This window comes from Aplysia californica, unplaced genomic scaffold (assembly GCF_000002075.1).
Source record: "Aplysia californica isolate F4 #8 unplaced genomic scaffold, AplCal3.0 scaffold00557, whole genome shotgun sequence".
NCBI lineage: Eukaryota > Metazoa > Mollusca > Gastropoda > Aplysiida > Aplysiidae > Aplysia > Aplysia californica.
This window is the reverse complement of record NW_004797827.1, coordinates 361,093-377,896: the sequence shown is the minus strand read 5'-3', so window position 1 is coordinate 377,896 and position 16,804 is coordinate 361,093. Positions and strand designations below refer to the sequence as shown.

The 16,804-nt window shown below is 40.9% G+C and overlaps 1 protein-coding gene across 1 annotated transcript; it reads left to right on the top strand.

Annotated features, from left to right (window-relative positions):
* The first annotated feature begins 200 nt into the window (after window positions 1-200).
* LOC101852720 (dnaJ homolog subfamily B member 12) lies at window positions 201-16,153 on the top strand. Its single transcript, XM_005106808.3, has 9 exons — window positions 201-478; window positions 6,239-6,413; window positions 7,747-7,892; window positions 8,374-8,499; window positions 9,699-9,755; window positions 11,685-11,761; window positions 12,998-13,107; window positions 14,373-14,536; window positions 15,083-16,153. Exons 1-9 carry the CDS (start codon window positions 292-294, stop codon window positions 15,193-15,195), a joined length of 1,155 nt encoding a protein of 384 aa, XP_005106865.2. The 5' UTR covers window positions 201-291; the 3' UTR covers window positions 15,196-16,153.
* The last annotated feature ends 651 nt before the right edge of the window (window positions 16,154-16,804 follow it).

Sequence of the window (16,804 nt, the reverse complement as noted above, 5' to 3'; positions counted from 1 at the left end):
GGAGCTCTTTTTTCTTTTTCTCCAGCCAACCAGTGACCTGAGGTCTCAGAGTCGTTCAAGACTTGTGCGCCATAGGCTAATTACTATAGTACAAGTCTATGGAATGGCCATTGTAAACGTGTAAAATTATTTTCGCATTTAGATTATTGTGTATTTTTCTATTATACTAGGATTTTCTCCATAAATATTAAATGGAAATAAAATGCTTGATAAGGTTAATAATTTCTAGAACTCATCAAATACGCAAATGCGGTTTAAAAGCATATTTCATTCTTACTTGAGAGTTCGCCAATGAAATTCGCCCTTGCAACAACTGTTGTTGGTTCATGTACAGCCGTCATCAAAATGGACGGCAACAAGGATGAGAGTGAAAAGTGCATTTCTATTGCACTGAGAGCTCTGTCAGCTGGTGACAAAGAGAAAGCCAATAGGTTTTTACTTAAAGCCCAAAGACTTTACCCATCTAAAAAAGCAACAGGTACGTCTATACATTGTAAATAACACTGCCGTCAGAATAGATTTGTTCGCATTTTATTCTCCGGCTCCGGCGTTGTTTGACTGACTCTCTGTGTCTGTGTAGGCTAGAGATCTAGAGAACTGTACTGTAAACTGTAAAAGTAAAATTCTCTAGGAACCAGTAGAACTGGGTAAAACTGAGTAAGCCTAGATCTAGATCTAGAAATCTACACCGTTTTGTATGGGTGGCACCCTTGTGTTTTGGTCGCAGTTTGCCACTCACACGCAGGGACATCACTCCCCCCTGACTGAACATGACGTGCAAATGAGCCCAAAGCCAAGCCTAAGGTGTGAAACACTCGGGCGCAGATACACGGCGCTTTGGTATTTTTTTACTTTCCCTCCCGTCTCACACTCAGCTACCAGTTGTCTATTTTCTACTAAATATTGATGCGCTGAACACGAATATCAACTTCATTTCCGTCGCAAATTAATGGTTTTTGAAATATTTGATTGTTTTTAACCGAGATAGACATGCTTTGGACCAATCGGGGGGTTCCAGGGGGGCCTGCCCCACTGGGGTAAAAGAAAATCTGAGGGGTTACAGGGGGGGCATGCCCCCCTGTTTTTACACCCATAATTTGATATTTTACAGTTAGATTTGAAATTGTCTTGAAAATAATTGATTTGCGACAGTTTTAGTGGCTTTATGTGTGATCTGCAGCAAACAGTACAGCAGTTTGACCCCTGAAACAGTGCATCTGTGTGCGGGAGTGAAAGTAAAAATTTACCGGCGCTTTTTCGGTAGTTCCCACCCCGCAATTTTTATTCGTGAGTTTTGGCCGCAAGAGAAGGGGGGTTTCAGGGGGGGCTTGCCCCCCTGACCTAATAAAACTGTCCCCGCGGTTTTATGAAAAAAAAATTAATTCTGAAATTATGCAAACTGAGCCTAAAAATGTGGAATTATGCGATCCTGTTAATTTTCACAAAGAATGATAAAGGAAAATAATAAGAAATGCAATAAATGATCAAATTTTGCTAAATTATATGCATAAAGGCCACCTCTATTCTCACCCGGGGTGAGAATAGTGCAGGTGAGTCTTTTGGCTATTCTCACCCGGTGCGCGTTCACCGTTAGCCTAGAGCCTAGATCTAGGCCAACAAATTTTGCGTTCACCCTAAACCACAGAATTCTACACTGTGATAACAGAAAAATTGTAAAATTCTGTGCCGTGAACAAACGTTCCATTACAACTGTATTGTAGCCTACTAAAAGCGCAGGCCTACAATTTGAATTGTCTGTGGGCAGAAGAGAGAGAGGAGTAGCGCGAGAACTTCCGGTCAAAACAAAATGGCGACCCGCGTAGTTCGGCTCGATTTGGAAAGTTAAATAGCCGTAGCATCTTTGTAGACAACCAAATTAATTTACTTTTGTGTTTTAACTTAATTTTTTAACTTTGTTTAGGTCAATTTGATCGTCCACTCCGATAGACAGTATTCAGAAAGAGACAGAGAGAGAGAGAGGGGAGGAGTAGATCTTGCGAGAACTTCCAGGCAAAACAAAATGGCGACCCGCATAGTTCGGCTCGATTCGAACAGTGAAATAGCTATAGCATCTTTGAAGACTATCAAATTAGCTTACTTTTGTGCTACGGAGTGTTTACGTACACGGTTACCGTGTACGTAGCCTCGGGGTCTACGTACACGGTAACCGGGCACATAGCCTCCTGGTCTACGTACACGGTAACCGGGCACGTAAGCTAGCCTCAGTGTCTACGTACATGGTAACCGGCAACCGGGCGCATACGTAGCCTCGGGGTCTACGTACACGGTAACCGGGTGTGTAGTCTCAATGTCACACGCACGGTAACCGGGCGTGTAGCCTCAATACGTACACGGTAACCAGCAACCGGGCGCATAGCCTCAGTGTCTACGTACACGGTAACCGGGCATTTTGTTTTGTGGGCGGGCGCTTGAGCTAGGTGCACGGTAACTGCTTCGCTCCCTTCGTGACCTTGACCCTTTTCCTGTTTCACTCCGCTTTTTATGTCCCAAAACCACGAAAATTATCCCAATCTACTCCCCGTCATCTTTCCTAGTTTAGTTTAGTTTTAGCAGAAAGGTTTTACGGCACTCGCAACTGCATAAGGTCATTAGAACCCCCCAGAGAATTTGGAGGTTTTTTCAGGGGGGTTAACACCCTATAAAAAGAGAGGGGGTGGGTTTAGGGGCCCATAGATTTTTTATGAGAAGAAAAGGACCAACCCCCCCCCGGGGCCCCCCCCCCCCCACCCCCCCCCCCTTTATTTTTCTTTGGGGGGGGCAAAATTCAAAATCTGCGAATCTGGAACAGAAAGCTAAAATATAGATGTTCACAATCCTTTTATTCTTTTCCCGGGGGACCGGGTTTCAGAAAACACGCGAGACGGGGGGGGGGGGGGGGGGGGAGAGAGATTTTTTAAAAAGTATGCACTTGATCAGCCCACCCCCCCGACTGTACCTTTTAAAAAAATCAATAATCTCCCCCCATTCCGGAACCCTATACTTCGCGCAGCGCACACTTTGAATGAACTTTGGTGACCCCATGCGATCACTGCTACTCACAATGTGATGCGAAGGTACAGGTTCATTGACCGGTCACGATGTCGAGCCCGACAACACGCTTGTGTAACTTTCTTTTTTTTTTCAGCAAGTGAAAGCACAGGACAATGATTTATCTGGATGGTAACGAAAGCGAAATTAGATCGAGCTTCGGTACCAGGCATACACTTACGCTTGCCGCCAAAGCGCCATGTTCATACCAAAAGCTATCTTTTGTTTTCGTAAGAGTTAGAACTTGCAACACAATAAGTTCATATAAGTGCCGAAGATTAGAGGTGTTAGTGTTACAAGAGAGTAACAAACACAAAAAGAAGGAAAAGAAAGATAAGGATGACAGATGTTGAATAGGAAAGAAGGAGCAGACCACACAAGAGTACCCACCAACCACCCACTAATACTATCTTTACACACACCACACTTACAATCACACACAAAATACATTAACACACACACACACACACACAGAGAGAGAGAGAGAGAGAGAGAGAAAGAGATAGTGTGTGTGTGGGTGTGTGTGTCTGTATGTGCGTATGTGTGTGTTTGTATGTGTGTGTGTGTGTGAGAGAGAGAGAGAGAGAGTGAGAGAGAGAGAGAGAGAGAGAGAGAGAGAGAGAGAGTATGTGTGTGTGTGTGTTTGTATGTGTGTGTGTGTGTGTGTGTGTGTGAGAGAGAGAGAGAGTGAGAAAAGAGAAATTGAGAGAGAGAGACTGAGACAGAGAGTGAGAGAGAGAGAGAGAGAGAGAGAGAGAGAGAGAGAGAGAGAGAGAGAGAGAGAGACAGAGAGAGAGAGAGAGAGAGAGAGAGAGAGAGAGAGAGAAATTGAGATAGAGAAATTGAGATAGACAGATTGAGACAGATTGAGAGAATAGAGAGAGAGGGGGGGGAGTAAAAGAGATAGAGTGAGAGATGGGAAAAGTAAAAGAAATAGAGAGAGAGGAGAGAAAGAAAGAAAGAGAGATAGGGAGAGAGAGAGAGAGAGAGAGGGAGAGAGAGAGAGAAAGAGATAGTGTGTGTGTGGGTGTGTGTGTCTGTGTGTTTGTATGTGTGTGTGTGTGTGTATGTGTGTGAAAGAGAGAGAGTGAGAGAAGAGAGAGAGAGAGTGATAGAAGAGAGAGAGAGAGAGATTGAGACAGAGAGAGATTGAGACAGAGAGAAAGAGATTGAGACAGAGAGTGAGAGAAGAGAGAGAGAGAGAGGGGGGGGAGGGGAAATAAAAGAGATAGAGAGAGAGATTGAGACAGAGAGTGAGAGAAGAGAGAGAGAGAGAGAGAGAGATAGTGGCTGAGTGAACTATCTCTTGAACCTTCCGGTTACCGTGTACGTAGACCCTGAGGCTACAGGCCCGGTTACCTTGTACGTAGACCCCGAGGCTACGTACACGGTTACCGTGTACGTAGACCCCGAGGCTATGTACACGGTTACCGTGTACGTAGACACAGCGTTTGTGCTATAACGTAATTTTTTCTTGGCTTTTATCAATTTGATCATCCAAACCGATAGACAGTATTCCAAAATGAGGAAAAGCAGGTCTTGTTTCGCACCGGGTGAGAATAGCCTACGCTGGCAAGTCTCACCCGGGGTGAGAGGTAGATCGTTTTTCTATTCTCACCCCGGATGAGAATAGCCATTTCCATGCATAAAACCACGGAGACAGATAAAAATAAGGTGGTTTCAGGAATTTGATGTTTTGCAGTTGTTAGGTTTGATATCTTAGCTGGCCGCGCATGAAACATATAGATCTAGATTAGATGTAGATCTAGGCTCAAATAAGGGGGGTGGGAACTACCGAAAAAGCACCAGATACACTCCCAGAAAGACCCCTCTCATCTCATTGACCGTTCACAGGAAAATGCTTAGCCTACAGAGAAGCAGCTAGATCTAGATCTAAATATATTATCGGGCTACATATTTTACAATTAGTTTGTTTGGCTATCTCTCCATAGAGGCCTATCGGCACGCGCATCAAAAAGTAATCGTTTAGAACCAGAAGTAATCGTTGGTAGGGTCAAAACCAGTATCTTTAAACATGACCGCAATTGTACATGAGTGCTGTCTTCTGGAGGAACAACCTGTTTCATCATTATAATCATGTCGGAGGTGGTGTCTCCAAAACCAGGTTGGAGCCCGATCATGCAGACATCCTCACTGACGGAAATTGCTACATCAAAGGCCCTTTCGCACTCATCGCGAGATATTGTCTAGGAGGCTCTGTGATGGTCTGGAAGTTGAGTCGTTGCTGTCGGTGGGCAAAATGTCCCCAAATCAGCATTTCCTTCAGCGGCATCCACAACTGCGAGGGCCATGAAACCTTACTAAAACTTAACTGAACTATACCTTACTAAAATGGAACTTGGCACCCAATGCTTATCCACAGGGCCAGAGTTAATCCCAGGCAGGGTTGTGTCCTGTCCTTGGTGCCAACCATTAGGACTGGAATGTCTAGGAAAATCTCAAGTGTTACGTTTTTTTTTTTTTTGAATTATCAAATTAGGCTCCTTTGTTTTTTGTTTTTTTAAAGTTCTGAAAACGACCCACAGCATATTTGTCCCTAATCTGTTATTATTGTGAATTGTCATTTTTGTCAGTGCCAATGTTGTTCTACTAGCACTACTGCTTCCACAACTAGTGGCACAAAATGAATAATCATCATTGCTATGAAACTGTGTTCCCCTCCCTTAGTATTTTGTCATGGGCAAGACAGCAAAATATGTGGGTGAAAGTGAAAGGTCAAGTCAGTTTGCATTCAATCATGGAATTGAAAGGCAGAAGTTTGGTCTTTTGGATTTCCGGTAAAGATAGAAATACATCTTTTTCTTAGAAATTTGATTTTTCGCAACGCTATTGGGCTTACTGCTCTTAAATTAAATACTTTTGTGGACTTTGAAAGAAAGTGAAAGCTTTTATTTACCCACCCAATAAACTTTATATCTAACAGTGTTTACAAACAAAATTCATTGACACATTGTTCACGGCAGCAGGAGACGCTACTGTGTGTGCCTATTTTTAGGTGTCTTGTGTCGCACATAAAAGATGACCTTCAGTTTGCAACTCGATACTCAGCATCTAGGGTATGTGTCTCCCTCTCCATTGTTATTGTTTTTTCTTTTTTAATTAATTATATAAAATATTATAGACAATTGTGAGTGCATGATTATTTATATTCATCTTATTTTATTTTCAGATTTGCTTGATTCATTAGATAAACTTTCTTCTAATGGAGAGGCTCAAAGGGAGAAAGAATCGGAATCTTCCCAGCCAAGGCACAGAAAGCATAGCCACAGTAAAGGCGGTGACGAGGCTGACAAGGAAAACAAACATGCGGATTATACAGCTGATCAGCTGGCATCTGTAAAAAGGTATACACAGTGCTCCCTCTTGGAAAATTGTCTCTTAATTTTAGTGTTTATGTGTGCCACTTCCTTTCTGCTTTGCCTTAAAATTGTATTGAAACATAGAAGACTTGGAACATGTTTCTCAGTATTGTGAGTTATATACGGATAAAAAACATTTTGATAAATTTTTGCAGACGTTTGGTATTTCCAATGGTTTGGTGAAAGGAAGGATGAATGTGGTAAAAAAGACTTCTGATTTTATTTGCTGGCTGCATTTCTTTTTCTTTGTAAAATAATCTGTATTCTTTTGTGCAATTGTTTTTCAAGCACTTTTAACTTTCGATTTATTCTGAAATATATTAATGCGTATAATTAATATTTAATTGCAAGTGGTTGAATGGTGGTATAATATATGACACAATGTCTTTACTCTCCTTTATTTTTTTGTCCATCTGCCTAGCCTTCTTGTGGGTGGTTGGCGGGTGCTGTGATGTGGTTTGCTTGTACTTCTTTCCTATCAAACGTCTATCGTCGTTATCTCTCCTTCTTTTTTGTATTTGTTACTCTACTCTCTTGTAACACCTCTAATCTTCGGCACTTATATGACCTTATTGTGTTGCAAGTGCCGTAAAACTCTTACTAAAACTAACTAGCCTTCTTTTGTCAGCAGTCAGTTGTTATGATGTCTGTGGGCTTCTCTTCCACTTGATTCTTTAAAAAAAAATCTTTTTTTGGTTATATAATGGAGAACAACTATTATCTTGTATCATCCTTCACCAGTTCTTGTTTTACTTTAATCCAGTATCTTCACTTACTGACTGTTATAGCCAGTGTCTTTTAAAAAGATTTAGATCACCTCTTGTCAACCTTTTTGTCGCTAGTGCACACTTTTTCCATCTTTAAGAGGCTAAGTGGGTGGTTGGTGGGTACTCTGGTGTGGTTTGCTCCTTCTCTTCTGTCAAATATCTGTCATCTTTATCTCCTCCTCTTTTGTGTTAATTACTCTCTTGTACACAACAGCATAGTATTTGAGTGGTTGGCGGTGCTCTGGTGTGGTTTGCTCCGTCTTTCTTTTTATCAGACATCTGTTTATCGTCCTTATCACCTTCATTTTGTGTTTGTTACTCACTTGTAACACCTCTTATCTTCGACCCTTATATGACCTTATTGTGTTGCAGGTGCCGTAAAACTCTTCCTAAAAAAGTAAACAACGTAGTATTTTGCTCTTATTCTTTTCTATGGTTTGAGTTTTTTGCTTTGCGCAACTACCATCTTTGATCCTCTTTTCACACATCATAATACATTTGCTTCCATATCAACTTTCTTTTAACATATATATGCCTGTTCTCTCTCTCAGAATCAATGAATGCAAGGATGTCTACGAAGTTCTGGAGCTTTCCAAGGAGTTCTCGGACTCTGAGTTGAAAAAGGCGTATCGCAAACTGGCCTTACAGATGCACCCTGACAAGAATAAAGCTCCAGGTGCTACCGAAGCTTTCAAAGGTTGGTACAAGTATTAGTCTGTTTTGTTACCCCTCTTTATACTTCTACGTAATTTTGATAATAATTTGCAAAGGAGGGCATACGGTGTAGTATTTTGAAATATAGTCCAGATTAAGTATTTTGGAATTGAAGACATAAGATGTGAATTTAGGGTATATTCTAAATACTCTCAAATATTTTCCCGAATTCCTTCCATTAGACCGTTACAAAGTAGATATTTGTTTCAGTTCACTTTTTTTTTTGGAGCTGTTGGCATGCATTGAACCCCTGGAGATTTTTATGCTACCAAGAATGAGAAAATATGTAAAATATTGAAGATGAATCACATGTTTAAAATCCAAACTGCATATGAAAGGAATAATACACAAATGAAGTCTTTCAGTCTTTTTCCATGTATACACAAATGAAGTCTTTCATCAGTCTTTTTCCACGTGATGTGTATCTACACAATTATAGTATTTGGCATTATTGTGTTCACCAGCCATTGGCAAGGCGTACAGTATACTCAGCGACAAGGAGAAGAGGCGGCAGTATGACCTCTACGGTCCTGAGATGCAACCGAGCAGACCCTCCCACGACCACGGCGACTTCTCCCATGGTTTTGACGGTGGGTGCAGTCGAAATTGTCCCAGACGTGCTACCCATTATTCAGACAGGAGGAAAATGGTTGTGTCTTAGATAGGTGGATGTCTTGGACAATATCGGTATATTTTGAAAATGCAAGGGAGGCTAATGGGAGGTGGTTGTTTGTACAGATGGTTGTCTAGGACAGGTGGTCGTTAACTCTTTATCTCCGGCAAGCTGCTCCCAGCGGCTCGTATTTGGAACCGCCGTGCCGGTAAGCCGTCAGCGGCTTGGGCGCATTCCTTTACGACGACTTCGCCGTCAAATTATTTTTCTATTTTTCAGTAGATGAAGAACTATCGAAATGGGTTCAGGTTTTTATATTTAATGACCAGTTTAGTGACATATATATGTCAATGTGGGCGGTTGGCGGGTGCTCTGGTGTGGTTTGCTTCTTCTTTCCTATCAAGCATCTAACGTCCTTATCTCCCCTTCTTCTTTTTTATGTTCGTTAGTCTCTTGTAACACCTCTAATCTTCTGGCGCTCATATGACCTTATGCAGTTGCGAGCGTCGTAAAACCTCTACTAAAACTAACTAAATATATGTCAATTTTAGATTTTGTACTAAAAACGCACCGGCATAGTGGGTTTACCTTACCCCCCATGGAGATAGAGTTAAAGCAGATTTGACCGTACCTAAGTACTGAAGAACTGTGTAACCTTCCTGACCGTTTGTGAGTCATTTTGGTCAATGCAAAGTCTACAGGGTAGTATTGAGACTGACGAGACCATAACTCTGGCTTCAGATTAAAATTAGTATTTTAGCGTGATAATAATGATAATAATAATTTGTATATCCCAAATTCATTCTCAACAGCAACCTCTATGTGCTTTACAATCTATGTTACTTCCACTTCAATTGATCCATGTGGGGAAATTTGGTTTACACACACGTACACATGCACCTGCGCGCACGCATACACACGCGCACATACACACGCACTCACACACTCACACACACACTCACACACACACTGTGTATTGCCTATATCCAATGACTGAGGAGACACAATTTGACGGACTGTTAACACGTTCCCACGTTTGTTTGTTTTTTGTAATGGTCGGTTCTTTGCAGAAAACTATTTTTCCCTTCACGTTGGAAAGGTTTAAGTGACTGGCTGTCTGGTATTTTATTTTGATCAGGACTTGACTGTGTCTTGGTTTTGTCCTTTCTTCTGCAGGTGACATCTCACCAGAGGAACTGTTCAATATGTTCTTTGGTGGAGGCTTTCCCTCAGGTGAGTTAGTTTTTAAAAAAACCTCATTCGCTACGCATTATTTTGGGCGCTTGTGGACTAATTTTTTTCGGGAGGTCGAAATGAGGTGATGTCTAGTGCGCAGTTCATAGGGCTTTGGGGCCACAGATTAGTATAAATATCAACATATTATACACTGAAGTTTTCAGTATGATTTGTAGAATACATCTATTTTATTTATTTGTATATTTTTCAACTTTGGTTCCTGTAAGAGGCTATTATGCAGCACAATTTTGCTTGAATGGGGATGAAATTTGAAAATTACAGATTAATCATCTTTGGTGAAAATTTAAAAAATATTTTTGCACCTAGTCAAATGATGTATTAAAATAACCAGGAATGAATATAGAATTGGAAAATATTGAAAAAGTTTCAGTTATTTACATACATTCCACATAGATTGTACATTTGGATCATAACGTCTGATATTGAAAAACAATCCCACCCTAATCACAACAGACTGACCCCTACTACATGCTAAATAGAGCAGACCAGGTCACAATCTTTTGACGCCGTTGTGGCCACAACAGACTCAAACACCATATGCACATTAAATTAAAAGTGGGAGAGTCCGCGGTCTGCGAATGTGGACACGACCAAGAGGATGCCAACCATATCCTTTGGCACTGCCCGCTCTATGCCACCCTTCGTACACAGACGTGGCAGAATGTGACTCCTCTTGAGAGAAAGCTCGATGGCGGTCTCTTAGATTTGAAGCGGACTGCACAGTTTGTGCGCGACATCGGACTGACTGTTTAGCTGCTGTCATCGAGGACAAGGAAGAATAAGAAACCTCAGATCAGAAATTCAAAATGGAGAGTGGGGGAAAAAATTTTATATTATGAGTGAGCAAAATTTTGATTAAAATTTGCTCTCTGGGCTTCTTAACAGCTTGTTGATGATATATGGTCGCTTTTAAGCACAAGGGGGGCTATCCCGAAAAATGCTGTTTTGAGAAAATCGAAGGTAAAGGTGTTGCCCCATGTTCAGTTTCTTTAAAAGACAAGGAGAGTTTTCTCTATAAACCAAACAAATGTACACACCAATGAATTAACACTTTTCCTATAGGTAGGGCAATGTCCACTATTGGTGTTGATCAAGATTTCTGGAAGCCCCCGAAATCCGGGTTAGCCCGCTTATCCTTAAAAGCGACAAAATGCATACTTAACACATTACACCCTAACTCGCCCGAGATCGCCCGCGAATTCCCTTGCGCGCTCCACCCTGACTCGCCCGGAACCACCTGCGCCGACCCAGCGTCTTTAGAAACGAAAGTCTCGCCTTGACGAGACTCTGGGGCCGGGATTTTGATTTGCATAGTATAGCAAAAAGTTTCTTCTTTCGTTGATACCGAAACGAAATTTTTCGGGCCAGTAGTTTTAATATTAGAGCTGATCGAAGTGCGATGGCGTTACCGACACTTCGAAAGTGCCTCGACTTGTTGATAAGCGACACAATTGAGTTCGAAAACGGAAATAACGATGGATTTGAGCAAAAACGAGCATGTGACAAATCAGATGGCTCAGATTTTGATGAAAACGTTGTAGGAAGAGTTAGGGGCGATTCCGATTGATCAGACGGAGAAATTATAGAATTTAGATCTAGGGCCCGACCGCGAGGCTGAGAGTGAGAGTGACGAGTCGGACACACCGATTGAACTAAAGTTACAACATTTCCAACAGTTTGCGCATATATAAAGTTATATTTTTCTGAAACTACATTCAGTTTTCCTTTGAACTTTTATTTTTTCAGGATTTTTGGAATTTGTTTAGTATTTTTAAAATGTGTTTTTTAAAGGCTTGTATTCACGGGAGGTGGGTTCTTTCCCCTTGCTTAGGATCTAACGATGGACTTCCCGTCCAGGCCCTTAGGGTGTAATGTGTTAACAGTATAAAATTTCTGTTCTGCCAGGCAATGTACACAGGCGTCAGCATCACCACCACGCCCGGAGGACGTACTACACGTACAGAGAGCCACAGCAGTCAGAAGTAAGATCTTTGTTGGTGGAGAGTTGAGCTAGAAGTAAGGTCTTTGTTGGTGGAGAGTTGAGCTAGAAGTAAGATCTTTGTTGGTGGAGAGTTGAGCTAGAAGTAAGATCTTTGTTGGTGGAGAGTTGAGCTGGAAGTAAGATCTTTGTTGGTGGAGAGTTGAGCTGGAAATTGTAATGGAATTGTAACTGGAAATTGTTTGTTTACTTTTGTTGCGGCAGTTATTCTTCATTGGTTACTTAAATAAGAAAGTATTTGGAAAGGAAGACGGAGAATTCTCTTCCTGTGCGTTCACCAAATTCACTGACAATTGTACAACAGGCATGGGTGGTTGGCGGGTCCTCTGGTGTGGTTTGCTCCTTCTTTCCCATAAAAAATCTATTGTCTCCATCTCCCCTCCTTCTTTTTAAATTTTTGTTACTCTCTTGTAACACCTCTAAAATCTTCGGCACTTATATGACCTTATTGTGTTGCAAGTGCAGTAAAACTTTTACTAAAACTTAAAAAATACCTCAGGCATTGATGTTTAGTCTCATTCTAAAAGTTCATTTGGAAATTGTCTTTCTATTTTGCACTGTAAATTAGGTCACTTTACAATTCAGGAAAATGGGCGGTTGGCCGGTGCTCTGATGTGGTTTGCTCCTTCTTTCCTATCAAACATCCATCATCCTTATCTTTTCCTCCTTCTTTTTTTTTGTGTGTTTGCTACTCTCTTGTAACACTTCTAATTTTTTACGCTTATGTGACCTTATTGTGTTGCAAGAGCTGTAAAACTCTTAATTAGTGGTTGGTTGGCGGGTGCTCTGGTTTGGTTTGCTCCTTCTTTCCTGTCAAACATCTATTGCCCTTATCTCTCCTCCTCCTTTTTTGTTTATGTTATTCTCTTGTTACACTTCTAATCTTCGGCATTTATAAATATGACCTTATTGTGTTGTGAGAGTTGTAAAAGTCTTACTATGGGAGGTTGGCGGGTGCTCTGGTGTGGTTTGCTCGCTCAAACATCTATCGTCCTTATCTCCCCTTCTTCTTTTTTATGTTTGTTACTCTCTTGTGACTCCTCTAATCTTCTGGCGCTCACATGACTTTATTGTGTTGCAAGTGCCGTAAAACTGTTACTGAGGAAAAGTCAGTTAAAAAACCAGGGCTTTTGGATTTTGAACAAAGTGTTTAGAACAAATTGCTTTTTGTTAATTACTGCAGCCGTTGATTTATTTCTTTTGAAAATTTTCTTTTCAGAGTGGCCTCACCTTGTTTTTCCAGTTGGCTCCCATTCTTCTCCTTGTTGTCTTGTCTATGTTGAGTAGCTTCTTGGTGAGCGACGCCGTCTTCAATCTCCAGAGAACAGAGTGAGTGTACTCTTTGTTAGGTGGTCGGCGGGTGCTCTGGTGCAGTTTGATCCTCTTTTTCTATCACTCATCTATCTATCATCCTTATCTCTCCTCCTCCTCCTCCTCCTAGATTGATAACATCTCTCCTCCTTCTTTTCTTTGTATGTTACTCCATAGTAACACTTATCTTCAGCAATTATATGTCTCATGACGCAGTGGAATCAGGCGCTCGTCAATTTTTGGGGCTATGGAGCTATTGGTATCATCTTAAAGGTTGTTCATTTGCCTTGCTTTTGATGAGAAAAAAAAAATCCATTATCTTGAATAGAGGTCGAGATATTTGTGATTGAGAGGGGTGGGGTCACCTGGTTTGAGAAGTAAAATTAGCTAAAAAATGGCCGCCAAAGTTTGACGATTTCCATAGCTTAAGAGCCCTTAGAAACTGCCAAGTTACATTTTTTTTGTTCCTTTGATTATTGTATTTCAGTACAATCCACACATAAAAGTGTTTTGAATGGACATACAAGGTGTTGAGCTAAAAAAAACTAAAATTCGGGAAAAAATCCCAAACTGGCCGAAAAATGCTGATTTCTTGGATTTAATTATTTTGACGAGCGCCTGATTTCACCAAGATGCCTCACATATAACTTTGTTCATATTACTTCTATTTGTTTAATTTGTAACCAACATGATTGATTCCCTGAGCCTGCACATTCAACAGGGCCACTCTATGTGTTGGTGCAATGTTGGACAGAAAAAGTGAACAGTTTGAAGAGAATCAGTGTTAGGATTCACAGAGGGTTGACCTGCCCTTTTAATCCAGTAGTTTTGTGCGTTTTGTGTTTACTTTCATTTATTTAATTTTTATTTCGTTCTTATCGTCTATTCAATTATACCTTTTGAATCCAGCTGAAAGATATTTAATTTACCGGAGAAATTACAGCAAAAGTTGTTTTATACATCATTTATGAGTGGGAGGTTCTGGGATGCTGTGATGCAGTTTGCTCCTTCTTTCTTATCAAACATCTGTCGTCCTTATCTCTCCTCCTTCTTTTTTGGTTTGTTTCTCTCTTCTAACACCTAATCTTCGGCACTTATATGACCTTATTGTGTTGCAAGTGCCGTAAGACGCCAACTAAAACAAAAAAGAACAAATATGCTTTTATTAACACAGCACAAGTTGCTGTACACTCGTGTTCTTCTTTTTGTTTTTTTTAATGCCCTGAATGTCTAGCATAAGTGTCGTTGCTATCATGTATTTCGTGTTGTGCTTGCGGCTGCAGGAAGTACAGAGTTGAGAGGACGACTGCCAACCTCCGAGTGACGTACTACGTGAAGGACGATTTTCGGGCGGAGTTCAAATCCGATTTACGCAGAATAGAAAGGGCTGTGGAAGAGGAATATATCGGGCAGCTACGGAACAACTGTTTTAGGGAACGAAACTACAGTAAGTCGGCACGGGTGGTTGGTCGGTGTTCTGGTATTGTTTGCTCATTCTTTCCTATCATACATTAGTTGTCCTGATCTTTCCTGTTATTTTTTTTTGGTGTTTGTTACTCGCTAGTAACACCTCTAATCTTCGGCATTTATATGACCTTATTGTGTTGCAAGTGCTGTTAGACTCTTACTAGCGCGCTCCTATGACTTTATGCAGTTGCCAGCGCCGTAAAACTCTTACTTACTAAAACTAAACATGACTCTTGCTAATACTAAAGCTTTTGAAAGGGTTTAACTGGAATTGTAGACTTTTTGACCAACTGCAAACAAGTGAATGTTAGATAACACAATTTGTGCTCTGAGACTCTTCTTCACACAGTAAATGTTCAACGTTTGTCAGGTTTGCTTTATTTTATTTAAAAAAAAATTTTTTGGCTTAATTTTTCAAGTTTTACAGAGAAAGCACCTTCTTTACTATGGAAGATATTAATAATTACGTTAACATTGCACATGCCCGTGATCTACAGCATGTTCTTGTGACTTTCTTTCTCACCAGAGGAAAATATGATGTGGAGGGCGCGGAATTACGGGGACGCCAAGTTGTATCAGCGGGCGGTGGACATGGCGACTCCTTCGTGTGATAATCTGCAGAAAGTCTACACGTCATGATGAGCGCCCGGTTTTCTCTTTTCTTTTTTTCCCCTCCCTCTCCATCGAGCTCTGTTCTGTGTGAAGAAATACTTGTGTAAATACAATAATACTATCTGTTTGTCCTCAAGTGGAGTGTGTGAGAAACTGATGGTCTTTACTGGACAGCTCCCACCCCACCCAGTTCCCGAATTATTTTCTCCGTGGTTGTTTCAGCCTCCCTTTGCACCCTCTGCTTTTGTATTTTTTCTACCAGTTGATGTGTAGTAGGGACAGTCGGACCTGCCAAGTACTCTGATGAAATTGGGACCCTCTGATTTTTTTTTTTAACCCCATCGAAAAACCCCTTTGGATTTACATAAAATCTTTTTTTTTAAATACTCAGGTCGATTAACGATATTTACCTGACTTATTCAGGGTTCCTGCAGCCTCCTTGAATCCAAGGAGTCCTTGAAAACTCCTCGAAGTAGCATTCAAATTTTTGTTTGTCGGAGTGCTCTTGGCGTGCTGTTGAAAACGGCATGAATCTCTTGACCAAATTTCCTTGAATTTTAAAAATTTCTCCTTGAAATCTACTTGAATTTTGTGGGGGGTTAATGGCAGGAGCCCTGTTTATTGTAAATGGCTTTAAGAGATCAAATTGGAGCAACTTGTCGCAATGGCCTGAAAATACACTTGTTTTTATTTGGCTGCATTAACAGTGCATGGTTAGTCGATTGGGATTGTGGACACGGGTTTTTTTTCTTACTACATACAAATTTAATTTTTAGGGAGGATTCTGAAGACAACTTTTTTGGGGGGTTTTAGAGTGGTTGGCAGGTCTGCGTAGGGATGGTTGAATAGTGTGTGTGTGTGGATATTTGAGTGTGAGTGTGTGTGTGTATGAATGTTTGTGGAGAGACTAGCTGTCAACAGAGGTGAAGTGTCGATGTGTAGCTGGTGACAGTGTGAATTGCTTGAGAGCACAGAGGGAAAAAAAGTTTGAGAATATTATATATATACCTGTATTGTAAATTTTATGTAACTATTGAGCGAGTGAAATTTGTGTGGGTGTTTACGCGTGAAAGTGTTGAATATACAGATATACAGGCGTCATTATATCAACGAGCAATGAAAACCTCTTTTTATGCAGAACCTGTCTCGATTTATATACCACTGTTTTGTGGAGAAGCACTTTCTGACTTCAATTTTTGTGTGCTTTGATTGCAGCATAAAACCAGGAATCTTGATGACTATTTAGTCGCCTTTTAAGCACAAGGGGGGCTATCCCGAAAAATACTGTTTTGAGAAAATCGAAGGTAAAGTTTTTGCCCCTTGTTCAGTTTTTTTAAAAGACAAGGAGAGTTTTCTCTATAACCAAACAATTGTACACACCAGTGAAACCAAACTTCTCCTATAGGTAGAGCAATGTCCACTTTTGGTGTAGGTCAAGATTTCTGGAAACCCCCCGAAATCTAGGTTAGCCCGCTTGTCCTTAAAAGCGACCATTTGTCATTTTAGGAATGAAACGTTGGGATGATCAGTAAAGAACAGGTGTTTAACGTCTGTGTCGCAAGAAATCCACATTAGTCCATTTGGGTAGTTTTTTTCTTCTTCAGAGACAGCTAGTTTTTGTGCTGTTCCTCTCAGG

Coding starts and splice junctions, on each gene's coding strand:
- LOC101852720 (XM_005106808.3), top strand. CDS start 292: ATGAAATTCGCCCTTGCAACAACTGTTGTTGGTTCATGTACAGCCGTC. Junction 6,414..7,746: donor CAGCTGGCATCTGTAAAAAG/GTATACACAGTG, acceptor TCTCTCTCTCAG/AATCAATGAATGCAAGGATG. Junction 11,762..12,997: donor GAGAGCCACAGCAGTCAGAA/GTAAGATCTTTG, acceptor TTTTCTTTTCAG/AGTGGCCTCACCTTGTTTTT.